General features: G+C 39.0%; 2 protein-coding genes across 3 annotated transcripts in view; both read left to right on the top strand.

The window, feature by feature from the left end:
- Positions 1 to 11,454, top strand: part of MAMDC2 (MAM domain containing 2) — a 54,967-nt gene extending 43,513 nt beyond the window's left edge. The window contains exons 10-14 of one of the 2 annotated variants that reach the window (XM_084225616.1): positions 5,485 to 5,578; positions 7,281 to 7,433; positions 9,184 to 9,443; positions 10,058 to 10,142; positions 10,442 to 11,454. In XM_084225616.1, coding sequence (XP_084081742.1) covers positions 5,485 to 5,578; positions 7,281 to 7,433; positions 9,184 to 9,443; positions 10,058 to 10,142; positions 10,442 to 10,503 — 654 coding nt within the window. In that variant the 3' untranslated portion in view covers positions 10,504 to 11,454. Of the gene's footprint in view, positions 1 to 5,484; positions 5,579 to 7,280; positions 7,434 to 9,183; positions 9,444 to 10,057; positions 10,143 to 10,441 lie in introns of those variants that run through there. The other variant, XM_084225617.1, reaches the window with a different exon arrangement.
- Positions 11,455 to 14,324: 2,870 nt separating this feature from the next.
- SMC5 (structural maintenance of chromosomes 5) overlaps positions 14,325 to 14,764 on the top strand; it is a gene marked incomplete at its 5' end in the record, with an annotated part of 41,068 nt that continues 40,628 nt past the window's right edge. Inside the window, one exon of the mRNA XM_084225902.1 lies at positions 14,325 to 14,425. Within this exon, the coding sequence (XP_084082028.1) occupies positions 14,325 to 14,425 (101 nt within the window). The remainder of the gene's footprint in view (positions 14,426 to 14,764) is intronic.

The following is a 14,764-nucleotide window of genomic DNA, read 5'->3' as shown; positions in this document are numbered from 1 at the left end:
ACCTGGTAAAATAGTGCTTGAACCTCTCAAAGAGTTCAAAATCAAATCCTCAGAAAGGTAATTGGCCTAACAGTCTATTCTACTATCCTGTCTAGCTGTGGCTGTATTTTTATTTTTTCATTGATTAAGTATTCTTTTATTCCTCTTTGGTGGTTTTTTCCTCACTCTCTTTACTTGAGTTCATCTGTTTACTTTCTCTTATCCTCCAGAAGTAATTTTAGTTGCAGTTGTGAGAAAGGAAAATCAAGTGACTCTGTGTTGCACTTGAATATTTACATGTTTTAAAACAAAGAAGAGAAGACTTTCTCAGAACAATACTGAGAAACTTTGCTGCAAGATGCTGTGGAGGCCAATAGTAGACATAAATTTTAAAAAACATTTTATAAAATTATGGAAAATAGACCTCACAGTGACTCTAACCACAGTGGTCCAGTCGTAACCTCCAGTTCAGCAAGTTCTTCAGCTCTTTTTGGGTTGGACATAATATAGAAGCTTTAGTACTGGTTTTTTTCTTGTACTGTTTTCCCTAAGTATCCATTATCACCCTTCTGCCTTCCTAGTACTTGATCTGACTATCTTAGGACCTTTCTTCTCACATCATCACCATGGTGATGCACAATGTTAAATTACTCTAGCATTTATTTCTCTTTGCTGGCAAGAAATCAGTGTTTCCTGCTTATCCACCAAAGTCACAGGTGAATGACTAAACTAATCTTGGATAAACAATGAAACCCTAGATCTCTGTGATCAAGTCACTAGTGTGAAAAACACAGTTCTCCAGTCAGGTGCCAACTGAAGCAGGGCAGACATCCTCATCCTCACCTCTTCCGCCTCCTGCTCCTTCTCCTCCTTGTCCTCCTTCTCATCCTTTGAAAAACTCACACTTGTGTCAATTATAAGAGTTTTTTGGTACTGTTTGGTACTGTTTATCAGTCTTCCCACAATAAGGTGATCTTAAAGAGGCTGGAATTAGCTGCAGTTTTATAGAACAGTCCTGTCATTCCTTCCCTTACCTTTTAAAATAAAAACTTCTTGAAGAACAGTCACCAGAAATGCCTAAAATAAGAATGGTAGAGTTAGTTTGAAAACAGCAGGATAGTGCTGCTAAGTGGGAACCTCAGTTCCTATGGTGCTTGATACATGGTTACGGAAACAGCATACTGGAAACTGAAAAAGTTACTCAGGTTAGGAAGCAGCGCCTAAATGGCTTGCATCTTCACAGTTGCTAAGCAAGGTGATATGTTGCATGAAATATTAGACATCTTCTTTTGGTATCTCTGATCCTTAAAGGACAGGAAACTGTTTGACAGGAATAAAGACAGAGCCCTTACAGTAGATTTGTGGAAATCTGTGAGGGTGGTTGGGGACAGATGAGAATATCAGTGTCCTGTATATATTTGCGTGCAGGCACTGTTCTCTACTAGGCTGTGCAATCCAGCAAGAAGAGATGTAGGATAAACAGCCTGTGGCACTAGGTTATTTTGTCAGCTTTATGTTTCTCTTTCATTGTTTGTTTCAGCCCTCGGACAGGAAAAGTTTTCAAAAATACTTGTTCAACTGTCACAAGCTTATTACCAGTGTTATCCAATTATTTATGTAGAAGCTTTCATATTACATTATTTTTCCCATAGAAGCCCATTGCATTTACATGGCAAGAAACTGAACTTGCTTGGCGGGTGCCATTTTAAATCAATCTGTTTTAAATGACAGAAGCTTGCAGATGTTCATATTTTGGCGTAATAGCTTACTTGAATTCTTGATAAATGAATTTCTGACTGTTTAGGCCAAAGAAATAGAAGCCACTTAAAAACTAGTTTTATATAAGCTAGCTATGAGTAATTTGGTCTACACATAAAACATCTGTATTGAAAAGCCCTGAGACAGTTAAAATAGTTTTCCCATCCCCTGTGTGGTCAGTCCCTGGCTTACATGCTTATATGTAAGCTCTTTATGCATAACTGACTGAAAAGTCAGGCTCCCTGTCTTGTGTGAAAACATCTTGACTGCTTCTTCCTGTCAGGTCACACTTTTGTTTCTAGTGTTCAAATTTTTTTAAAAATTTTATAATACTGTGTCACTGTGAGGAAGTTACAACAGTAGCTTCTCAGAAAAATAAACACCTCTGATTCCACTATAACTGTTCTTCTTCTTTAGGAAATTGTACTTTAAATGTGTCTAAGTGACAGACTGAGTTTTGTGTCTACACAGATTTACAGTGTGCCCTTTAAATTAGGAATATTCATTAGGATGGAAAAGATAAATTACCTTGCTTTTAAGTCACCAGATTGTGCTGTTTTCATGTTTTTCTTCTGTTTGGCTGATCTGGCTCTCTAATTGAGCGAGATGTATATGTTCTGTGATAAACAAGGAGGAAAGAAAACACAGAGAACATATAGGGATCCAAGGGAACACATAGGGATCTCCTTTTCTCCTGTTCTCAGTCCAGCTCCCACCAAACCTCCTATAGCAAGCTTCCCCATTATCCTTCCTTACATTGAAGGTACCTTACTGCATGTCCTCCTATTTCTTCTCCTCTAAAAGCAGATTAACTTTATCTATATGTGAGTTTTAACTCCTTGTAGAGTCGCTGAGTGCTAAGGATGAGAAGTCCCTTCTACATCACCCAGTATCAGCAGCACAACCCAATATGGTGTCTTGGCAGAAGCTTGCTCAACTGGCTGTTTTCATCTGGCATTGCACATACCTCATATCATCCAGAATAAGTGCTAAGAAAGGATTATTGATATTTTGAGACTGAAGGCCAGGACCATTGATTGGGCACTGCAAGATAAACAAACCAGCTTCTAAGGTGGTGCAGTGGTTTGGAAGGAAACTGATGCTCTAGTTATGTCCTGTTATCGGAACAAAAAGAGACATGAGAAATATGTTTTATTTTCAGTAACACAGGCAACAACTGATTTCACTGGATAATGTTTTTAATTTAGCATCCAAAATAGCATGTGAGTCTAGGAATCTCTGTTACCTAGCTTGAAGCAATCAGTATGTTGTTCATCTGCCATGCTTTATGACAAAAAAAGCTCAGCACAAAGAATCCTCTATTGTCTTCTCCAAGGCATGAGATAAAGTCATAAGATTTTATTTTGGAAAAATTGACCTAGCAAATATTTTAATTCAAAACAAGAACAAATGCAAAGCAACTTGAGATTGGTTCCATTGAGACTGTAGGAAGGATTCAGAGATCTGACTCTGTGAAAATGAGTAGTTGAGTAAATCCAAGTTGATACAATTTTGGTAGGTAAAGTTCAAATACTCAAATATTTTGCTTTATGACAGAGAAGAATATTTAAAACAGAAGAAGAGTGAATAATTTGACCTGTAATTTCTACTCCATTGCCTAAAACTAAATCAAGAATGTAACAACAAAATAAATTGAGGGGATTGTAACAATTTCAGTAGATTTGCTATAGCCAATACTGAAAACTCTGCACTCCCAAGTAGAAGACTTTGTCATTTCATCCCTGAAATTACAGAGTGTGCTCATGGCAGTGTGTCCCTCAACACCACAAAAATCAAGTGGAAAACTAGTGAAGCTTAAGCTACAGATGGCAAAGCTGAACAAGTTTACAAGTGTCACTGAATCAGATTAATCCTTTGGTTGTACAAAGATTACTGGTTCAATGGCCTTTGAGAGACCATAGTTATTGTTGTGGTGCTTTTTAAATGGAGGGCTTTCTCCAGGATCCAGTGGGTAGTTACATACCTCGTATGGAACAAATTACTGCAATCTAAGAATAAAGAACTTAATCCTAGTCCAAATGAGGTCAATGCTAAAGCATTGCTTAAAACATGACTCCACAGTGTGGAAATGTTATTTTACAAATGGGGACTGACTTCACCCTTACATGTGTGGTTTCTGAAGATTCTTGGATTTAAGGCTATAATATGTCTTTAGTTCATTACAAATGTTCACCAGAATGCATTTATTGAAATTCTGGTAAATGATATTCACTCAATGTCTGTATCTTATTTTACGCTTATTTTATGCTTTTTTTCCAAGAGATGCTACTGTTTTTAAAAGATTGCCCCTGTGTCCTGACAATGAACATATAACGTATGAAAAAAAAATTTTCCTGTTAAACCTTGAGGCTAAGATACAGTCCTACAGTGGGAAGAAAAGAACAAAACAAAGTGTGAGGTTTAGGCCAGCATATGCTGAGCAGTTTTGCATTCTGTGCAGGGGCACTCTTTAACTCCATACCAGTGGCAGTTTACAAGACAGATAGTCAATAATAATCAGGATTGGTAGCACTGAATTGAAGAGTTTCAAAAATTGCTCCACCCTGGCCAGCAGAATGCATACATGCTTCTAAGTTTTTGGTGTAGTTACTGTTATTATAAGCAAATGATTCAATAAATACTACATAGCAAAACAAACTGGCAAAATATCATGTAAGTATCATACTGAAGGTATTACCAAGCCTACTAGAAGAGAACATACTAAATAATGCTCTAACAACTTTTGAATGCTTTTTTGTATGCACATGAAACTTGTCAGTCAGCATTTAACCTCAAATATGCAACTGAGGTGTTGTCCAGAAGATTAAACAGTTAGAAGTGACAGTAATCCATCTGCAATCACTAGAATAGAACTAAACACAAAGGAATTGTTTTGAAAAGGTCCTCCAAAATTATGGTCACAACCCCAGTGGTCAGACAGATGGTTTGGAGTAGTTAGGCCAAGAAAACCGCCGGCAGTATTTTCACAAAATAAATCCTAATGTGTCTTCTGTAATTCAAAGAGATCTGTGTCAGCTTTGGCAGAAGAGCAACTGAGAGTCTTAGAGTTTCTTTACATTTTATTTTACTATCTCATTAGTGATTTGTATTTTCCATGGCAGAATTAATGTTTACTCAAATCAATGATCTTGGATGTTTTTATTAATCTTCACAAACTCAGATGAACACTGTGAATTATACATAATATTTAAAGTCTCCTGCTCTACGATGTCATGGCACTGAATCATTTATGAATAATACCATTGTGTGTAGTAGTTTCAGTTCATCTCTATTATTCTTTGCATTTTCCCACAGCCATTCTTGTCCATAACTCCGCATTACTCTTTCAAATTTATTTCCATGGATAAAACCTCCTAGTTTTCAGGATAAGACAGCTGAAGGTATTTGAGCTGTTCATGTTGGGTGTTGGGCAAGAAAAAAACACAACCTCAGTGAGTCATGTTTTCTCAGAGATAAAAAAATACTCTAGTAAAATGGGAATTACATAGAAATATACATAATTTGCCTACAAAAGTGAGAAAATATTTTCTTTAGATTCAAAGCATACATTTAGTCCTGACTGGAAATGACATTTCAGTCATTGGCAGAATGTGCCAAGGCAAAGTAGATTCATTATTCCTGTTCTGTAGATTTCAAAATTAGCTGTGCATTTGGAAAAAACACTTAACTTTGCAGACTCTTAATAGTGCCGGGTTTTGTATCTAAAACTTTCTTCCTCTGTTGCAGGTTGTCTTTGTTAGCTGGTGTAAAAGCTTCTGGGACTGTGGACTTGTGGCACTGGATGATGTATCATTGAGCCTGGGAAGCTGCCAGGCTGCTGGTAAGACCATGTGTATTTGTCATCCAACAGCTGCTATCCTTTTGAGTAGAGTTCATCATACACCTTCATTTTCCAAGCCTGTCCTACAGCTGACTTCATCCTGTTGTGGTTTCTTGTCTTTTCTTTTTTTCCAATAAGTATTGCATAAAACCTATTTTTGCAAAGTAGCAAACATCCAGCAGGGACCTGTTTTTGCTCACAGGGGTACCAGTTAACTCCTAATAAATTTCAGTGACCCCAGAGCAGTTGTATATAGGTGAAAGGTCCTTTGGGGGCATTAAAATAAACCCATAGTTCAACTGAGTGAAAAGTAGTTTTCAAATGGTCATTAAGAAGCCAGGAATGGACCCCAAAGCAGTATTTTTCAAAACACCAGCATAATTTTTTTTTTTAGGCAAGAAGTACAGTTGTGCAAGGCCAAGACACAGGCTCATCTGAGCTGCAGTTCTTTGATGAAGACAGAGAAAAGCAGTCCAAGACTCCCACTGTAGTGGGAGGAACTGAATGGTTTTCAGCAAAATTTTACCCTTTGACATGCACAGGCCAACCTCTCTGAGCTCACCAAAATCCCTCTTTTGTGGCTTTATGAGGTTTGACAAGACAACAATTGTATCCTGATTAAAAAAAAAAAAAAAAAACCACGTTCTCATGAGGCAGGCACAATCTACAATCCTGTTCTTTGGAATAAAGCCATGCCTTTGCAATGGTCTTAATAGCTTTTTAATTACCTCTTTTGATTGGATTTTATGCATTCAGGCTAACAAAATAGAGGTCACATGTACGAAACAAGATGCCATTTTCCTAAACTGTTTCCAACAGTTGTCTTGCTGTAATTTTTAGGCAATTGGAAAAGGAACCAAAGGTGCAGAACTGGTATCTGGGTGTATAGTCGTCCCATGGCTTGTCTCTGATGGCATCAAAATAATTGCCTGAAAAATGCCTTGGAGGTATCAAGGCTCCTTCTCTTCAAAAGGTGGAGACAGCTCGAAATGTCTACTTCTGAATGACAAATTAAGATTACCTGACAGAAGCTTCCTGGCATGCACATGAATTATATTACCTTTTGTATGATCTAACAGAATTTAAGTAATGAAAATACTCTAGTAATTGGAGCTCTGTGGTCTGTTGTAGGCTGCAGTAGAGTGTGGTGCCAAAGGAACAGAGGAGAGCTAAATGTGGCATTGATTTCAGTTCACAGAAACTCCAGTCTTTGACAAGGCTTATTTATTACATATGTTATACATGCTGGGACTTACTAACCTGCTTGGGTGCCAAAAGAAAATTACACTGGTAATTCTATAATAAAGCCTATAACAGTTACAGAATCATAGAATTGCTAAGGTTAAAAAAGGACTCTAAGACCATTGAATCCAACCATTAAAACCAAAAGACCTCATAAGATCATCTAGTCCAAAGCACTATTGTGAAGACTAATAAACTGTTTTAAAGAATCCTAGGACTAGTGAATCCCAGTCACTGAGCTAGACTAGGGCACAGATTTTCCCAAAGATGTGAAGAGAATGAAATTAAATTTTATATCACAGTTTGAAGGTAGCTTGTATAAGCTTGTGACTATTGCAAGCACTGCCAGGTAGCTGTAATTGATGTCAGCAGGTAAGGAAATGCAGTACATGACTCATGTAATCTCTCCATATATCAGTATAATGTATTTGAAGATTTAAACTATATCCTCTCCTTACAGATTTGTTGCTGCCCACTCCTGGAGAATGCACTTTTGAAAAAGACGAGTGTGTGTTTACCCAGAAGAAGAGAGGTCGTGGGAGCTGGCACAGGAAGAGGGGTCCAACTCCCACTTCTTACACTGGACCGAAAGGAGACCACACTACTGGGGTAGGTGAGTTAAATTCCACATTGAACTTTCAGAACACAGATTGACAGTTAATAAAAAATATTTATTAAATATTTTAAATTATAACCCAGAAGATAAAGCTTTTACTTTTCTATTCAGAAAAGTTACTCATGAAATGAAATAAGCACGTTACGCAGGGAACTCATGAGGGGTTTTGAGAATATGACATTTAATCTGAATTATCTCTAGGACATGTCGATAATTGGGCTGTCATGTCCCAAAGTAGCCTTTTCCTTAGGAGATAAAAGAAGAGGATGACTGTCCAGATGCCACAGAAAAAGCTCCTTCCAAACTCCCAGTTTATGTGAATATTCCCTGAAACTGACTTTAGACCTTTTTTCTAGGTTATTGTGGATCATTAAGTAGTCTGAGAAGTGAGGCTGATAGCTTGACCTTAAAACTGAGAGGCTTTTAAGCCTGGTCTGTGAATGATTATTCCTTAGTTCATTTCTTAACAGCAAGCTGTGCAAGGGGTTGAGATTCTTCTGTATGAACTTCTTTGGGTTCAAACTTAAAAGAAAACATGAAGAATAAAAGAGATTGCACTAGCCCTTGATCTTTAAAATGTGCTCCACAAGCTCACTAGTGCAAGTTCAAGTATTTAGGACCCCCATTAGCATGAATGCATAGAAAACTGCATCACCACCAACCATAGCCTAAATTATACCCTCAGATGTACTTGCAGCTGTCTCAGAATTCCAGTGAATCAATCTCTGTCAGAGTGCAATTCTTGGTGTAACAGCAGCTGTAGTTTATTCTTCCTTTGTATTCCTTTCTGTGGCTACATATTTCAACAGATATAACCAAGTTTTAAGGGTTCAGGCCATAAATTGGTGGAAGGCAAATTCATGCCCCTCATTCCATCACTCAGATATCACCAGCTGGAGCAAACTGAAGTGTGTGAGAAGACTGAGGAGCATCCCCACATCCCATCCACTGCATAAAGCAACTGTTCTGTTTTGAGATGTATACTCTGCCAGAAGACAGTGAACTCAGATAATGCAGGAACTCTTCATACAGTCCCAAAGTTCCCTTTTTGTGGTCTGTCCCTTTACCTGCCTGTCACCGCAAGGCCTGGGGGTGAGATTTCCTTCAGAGGGAGTGGGAATTCCCAAGGATCAGTTAAACAGGCAGAATGCTGAGAGCAACAACAGCAGCCAGTGGATGCTTGAGTCTCTTGTGATACTCAAGAGTCCTATTTTCTGTGTAAACCCCTAGTGAGGACATCCCCTCTAAGCCAGGTTGTAGTTTGGTGGTGAGCAGCAGTCAAGAGAGAATGTGAAAAAAAAGATTATCTACAGCTGTAGATCCATAATTCATACAGTGTATTGGAGAATTCCCAAGCTGGTTTGTACCAAACCTAGTGCAATCCATTTCAAAGACTTTGTTGTTCAATATGTGTAGAAGTTCCTTCAGTTAAAAATCAAAACCTAAAGCTCATATTACAGCATAATAAAATAACTTGCCTTTTTCTATAAAGACTGAATCATACTATAAACTTGCTAGAAAGACTAGATCATGTCTTGGCTTTTTGAATTCAAATCCATCATTATTAGAGCACGCAATTATTACAGTATCTCAAATTTTACAGTTCACAAATGCAGAAAGTCTATGAATCATTATCAAAATAGTTTCAATCATGGGGTTTTTTTTAATATAATGAGTATATTGAGCATAATGAGCATTCCAATATAATGTATCCTACTTTGCTAATATTTACTTATATCTTTTTAAGGATACTACATGTATATAGAGGCATCTAACATGGTCTATGGACAGAGAGCATACCTAGTTTCAAGATCACTAAGAGGAACATCTGGAAAACAGTGCCTGACATTTTTCTATCATATGTATGGAGCTGGGACTGGATTATTAAGTGTTTATCTAAAAAAGGAAGGGGATGATGAAGAGATACCTTTGTGGAGGAGGACAGGGGAACAAAGCATCTCATGGCTAAGGGGACTGATAGAATATGAAAGTGATACAAACTACCAGGTAAGAAAAACAAGCAAGAAGCAGTCAAATTGGGATATTGAAGTATGTACTAGAATCCAAATTTTATTTTGTTTTTAAAAAAATAATAAAATAAAATGTTTGAATGTAGGTAGCATTGAATGGATACCTGAAGAACATGAAATAATTTTTTACAAATGAAGTTAGGGAGGGATTTATTAAAGACATTAATAGGTTGCAAGTAGGAAAATAGTTATGAATTCAATTTTTTAAACATATTTAAATGCTATTTTAAAGTATTTAAATTTAAATGCCATCATTTTTTGTCAGTAGTGGTAGGGCTCTTTCAAGATCATTTGTGTAATTTCTTTTCCTTCAGTTATCTGTAGGCTTGTCCAGATTTGACACAGCTACTGAGCTGTGATGAAATGGCAGCTTCTTGTAGCATGATCTTTCTAAGGAGCACCAAGGAGAAGGGATGATGCAAAGCCAGAAGTCTGTCTAAGGAGAGGGGAGAACAGAAGGGAGAGGAAAGGAGAGGGGAAGGGAGGGCAGAGGAGGGGGTAAAGCGTATCCCTTGAATAGGTTGCATGGCTATTATTTTTTTCAGCCCTTCCACCATATGGATTCATGAAAATTTGTGTCTTACTTTTCAGATTATTTTTGAGGCAATCCGCGGTGTGTCAATAAGAAGTGACACTGCTATAGATGATATTCTGTTCCAGGCAGGACCTTGTTTGGGTAAGTTTCAAGATACTTTGTAAGAGACACCTGAAATTCACAGTGCTTGTTTGTGGGTGGGTGGGTGATATTTCCCATTTGAATTTAATATCAGGCTGCTGGGTTAGTGCAGAACATCCTCTAATAGGATGTGATATCATCTTCAGAATCTCAACTAGTAAACTAGTGGCTGTACACTTTTTAAAAAACACATGACAGTACCATTTAAATCCAGCATGCTAATTAAATTCTGCTGTAAGTATTCTTATGTATGCAAAACCAAAAATAATTACAGTATTTCTTCATTCTTTGTATTCCAGAAGTGGAAGAAATTCAATTCTCATCAGGCTATCCTGACAGCTTAAATGAAATTGAGTATTAAATACAGTCTGCTGAAAGGAATTAAGCACATTGAAGAATTGTATGTGAGAAACTGCACGAACTGCCTGTTTTAAAATATGATTTACGTAAATACTGGACTGGTTTGAATACACATCAATACATAGGAAGAACTTGGAGCACTCATGTTCCTCGCCTTTTCAATGAAATTATTGACTCAGGGCTTCTTAGACCATAATTTTTTAATATTATTTCCTCTTTTGCATGAGATATCAGTTATTACATAAACGCTTCTCATTTTGCACGGATCATTCATTTTTAATTTTTTAACATTTCTGGTATATAAGTAAAGAGAGGAAATGGAAGCTGCACAATTGAAGTCCAGTATTGTGTTATCTTAAATCTGCATTCAGTGAATGTTTTGTGTTGGGGATAGAATGGATTTTTGTTAAGAAAATGATAAATGTTTTGAAATAATAAAGAAAATAGTGTTAGCTACTAGTATTATCCTACAGGTTAAGTGCAATTATTCTCAATGACAAATCTCTCTGGGAAACTTAATACTCTGCTGGCAGTTTTTTGTGATAGTGTATTATTTTACTATAACAGATATATTTGTCAATAACAAACTCACTTCTAGTGTTCAGTATAATTCAGCATAAGATGCTGGCCTGTGGAATTATATGAAATGAAACACTTTAAAGCCATATGTTTTCTGGGATGAGAGTCTTGTTTTTTTGGTTTTTTTTTTTTTATTAAATAAGTTTTTATACTCACAGAGAATGCACTTACACTTTGCCCAACCACAGATGTCTTGCATTTATATTAATAGGAAATTGAATTCACATCTTGGTTTTTTAAAGGTTTTATATATTTGTGTGCAAGGTTTCTTTTTTAATTTACTATAACTTCCTAATAAAATGTAAGTTTGAGTATCATCTTATTGCTCTGCTCTAGATTTCGTACTAATCAGTGTAAGGAGAAAGAAATTAACCTAGTAAAGTAGCCTGAATTCATTATTTTGAACATGAATAGAATGAATTGTGTAGATCACATCACATAAGAAGGCTAACAAAAAGTAATCTGAACTGCTGCAGGAAACTATGTACAGAGTGGTAGAAATTATTTTTACAGCCACCATATCCTGGTTCTTTCAGAACAAAGAATGTGCTTTTCCTAACAGCCTATAAGGTTCAGCAGTACCTGTGATGATCTAGTCCCTTGCATTTTTTGTAAATTTTCATTTTGGTGGCAGAAACAATTGAAGAGATTGTTCAGTGTAATACATTTAATACTCATGTATTTATTTAACCACACAGATTGAAGCCATTTTTTGTTTCCTAGAGACTGAGGAAGAGCCAAAAGGAATTGATATCTTATCTGCCTCTCCTAGGTACCTACAGTCTCCCTAGTCAGCTGCTTATAAACACATTGCTCTTGCTATTATTCAAAAAGGAAAGCAAACAGAAATAATGGACTGTTTCCTATGCATCAGCACAATTTTACAGTTCTGTAAAGTGCATGTTTTGGCATCAATATTCAGCTCAAATTATTTAAGTAGAAAACAAGTGAAGATGAAGTAGTTCAAATAATCAGACTTGGTGGTTCTCTGTATGTAAATTAAATGAAGCATGAAGTACAACTGTTAGGCTCTGTCTCTAAAGATTTATATATCTGCCTTACTCCATCAAAGGCATCAGATTTAGGCTGATAAAATAAAGCCTAAATGAAGGACTCTAACCTGTTCTCCACTAAGTGATTTCTAGGGAACTCACTACTACAGTGATTTTATCAGTATTACTGAACTAAATACTTATTCACAAGGTGTAAGGCATTCCCCTGATGAGGGGAGGGGGAGGGAAGCAAAAGAAAGGTGGGGGAAAGAAACTCACCCAAAAAAACAAACCAAAGAAACAGGTAAGTTCTTCCTTAAGTAGGGAATATCACCTTTCCAATCATTTTTGTGGCAGGAATTAAAGTACAGAAGGAAAATTTGAAAGGTGTCTGATGAATGCCAGTTCATAGAATAGGAAATTCAGAGACTAGTGAAAGAATGGCTACAAAACATTTGAAAACTTGGTATGGTGCATTAAGATTTCTCCACTAGCAAACTTCAGTTTTATGGTGAGATAAAAAAAATATTCTATCAGCTCTGTCTAAATGGGAAACTTCTCATGCAATTCATTTCTGTCCTGGACCATATTTATTTAGTATTTTTTCTTTTCTTCACTGCTGCAGTAGGTGTACCAGTACCACAGTGGGGCAAAGAGCAGTTCTTTTGAAACTTGCCATACCAGGCCTGTTCAATGTCTGAAAATTCTTCAAAAGCTAGTGAAGACCTTATAAGTAATTGCTTTGATCCCAGTTGTGTCACAATCTGTAAAATGGAAATGAAAAGAGACCTTGAAAAGCAGCTATAATGCCCCAAGTGGTAATGGGCTTGTATTTGATTGCCATAAATGTAGCTTTCTGCTGGACTGGAACCCAGCTTGTCCTGAGATCAGTGTAAAGGCCTTTTATTGCCTTCCCCTTCAATACTGTCCTATTATATTGGTTTTATTCTATAAATATTGTCCCATTTGTTTTAATTTTAGCATTATCCTTATTGATTTCCAAAAAGAGGGGCAAATTCAGATCTCATTTAGAAATTTCTCAACAGAAATCCAGAATAACAACTGTTATAAAATGTCACTGTTATTCCGTCTTTGTTAAGCAAACGAAATGGTATTCTGACTGTGGCGTCACACCAAAATAAGCCTAATATAAACTTCACTTTACCATCATGAATATTAACAAAGACAGCTCAAGCTAAGCACTAAAAGACCTGCTATTTTGTCCACCTGGATGTGAGCAGAGCTTGCCAGTGTGACTGCCCTCCCTCAGCAGACGCACCGCTCCGAAGGAGCAGCGGTGTAAGGGCAAAGCCTGGAGAGAGCACACTCCTCTTGCAATGTGACAGACACATTGAGTCCTGTTCCATCTCTCATGTTTTGAGAAAGAAAACCTGACTCTCATCCCACCTCAAAGAAAAGAGTTCTATGTCTGTTGTGGTGCATTCCCCAGCCACACTCCTCGGTCTGGGCCACTCAGGAACTCTCCTGAGGCCTCAGCCTTGATTCCTGCCTCCTGGGCTCACCCTTTAGCTGACCAGAAACACCCAGGAACTTTTTCTTGTCTGACAGGTAGCCTTGGAATGTTATTTACCTGAACCATTAGCCTGAATCACAGAATTGCTAGGGCTGGAAGGAAGCTCTGGAGATGATCTATTCCAACACGCCCTGCCAAGGCAGGGTCACCTACAGCAGGACACAGGAAGGTGTCCAAGTGGGTGGGGCTTGAATGCCTGCAGAGAAGGAGACTCCACAACCTCCAGGGGAAGGCTGTTACAGTGCTCTGCCCCCCTCAATGTAAAGAAGCTCTTCTCGTGTTGAGGGAAGCTCTTGAACTTCATTTTATGGCCATTGCTCCTCATCCTGTCGCAGGACACCACTGAAAAGAGTCTAGCAACCTCCTCTTGGCAACCGCCTTTCAGATAGTTGTACGCATCAATGAGAGAGATTCCCTCTCAGTCTTCTCCAAACTAAACGCGCCCAGCTGCTAATAACGTCGTGAGCGCACGCAGGGACCGCGGCGGCGAACGGCCCTCACGGACGGCGGAACGCGACACCCGGTGCCGCCGCCGCCCCAGCAACAAGGGCCGCAACCTCCCGCCCCGCCCCTCCCCGCCCCGCCAGCCAATGGGCGCCGGCACTCCTGGCCAATGAGGAGCTCTAGGGCGGCTCAGTCCCGCCCCCTCGGGCAATCGGGCCGAGCGCGCGGCGCGGGTTCGGCCCCAAGAGGGAAGGAGGGGTGGGGGGGGGAAACATGGAGGTGGCGCGGGGAAAGGGGAAAGCTGTGAAGTGTGCTGAGTCCAAGTCCCCCTTCGTAGTGGGCTCCATCGTCAGGATCTTAATGAAGAACTTTCTGTAAGTGAGCGGGGGGGGGGGGGCGTTTCTTCCCTCGTGAGCGGCCGCGGCCTGCTCCTTCCGCCCCACCGTAGAGGGGCCTTAGCAGCGGAGCGGGGTCGCGCGGGTACCGAGGGCTGAAGGAGGGAGCGCGGGGGGGGAGCGGTGTTCCAGGAAGGCGTCTTAGTTGGCGTGGGGAGCTGGGAGACACTGCTGCGTGGGTTACGAGTCCCAGGGTTTGTCAGCGCAGTGTCGCTTCTCTGGCAGCGCGTTCCCCGGTGCTGGCCAGCCTTGCCCAGAGGCGATAGCTCCTGTCGGCCGTGCAGCCTCTGCGTGCTCTTTGCCTCTCAGGGAGGTGGC

The sequence above is a fragment of the Fringilla coelebs genome (genome assembly GCF_963513975.1).
Source record: "Fringilla coelebs genome assembly, chromosome: Z".
NCBI lineage: Eukaryota > Metazoa > Chordata > Aves > Passeriformes > Fringillidae > Fringilla > Fringilla coelebs.
The sequence above is the reverse complement of the archived record's forward strand: the minus strand, read 5'-3'. Positions and strand labels throughout refer to the sequence as shown.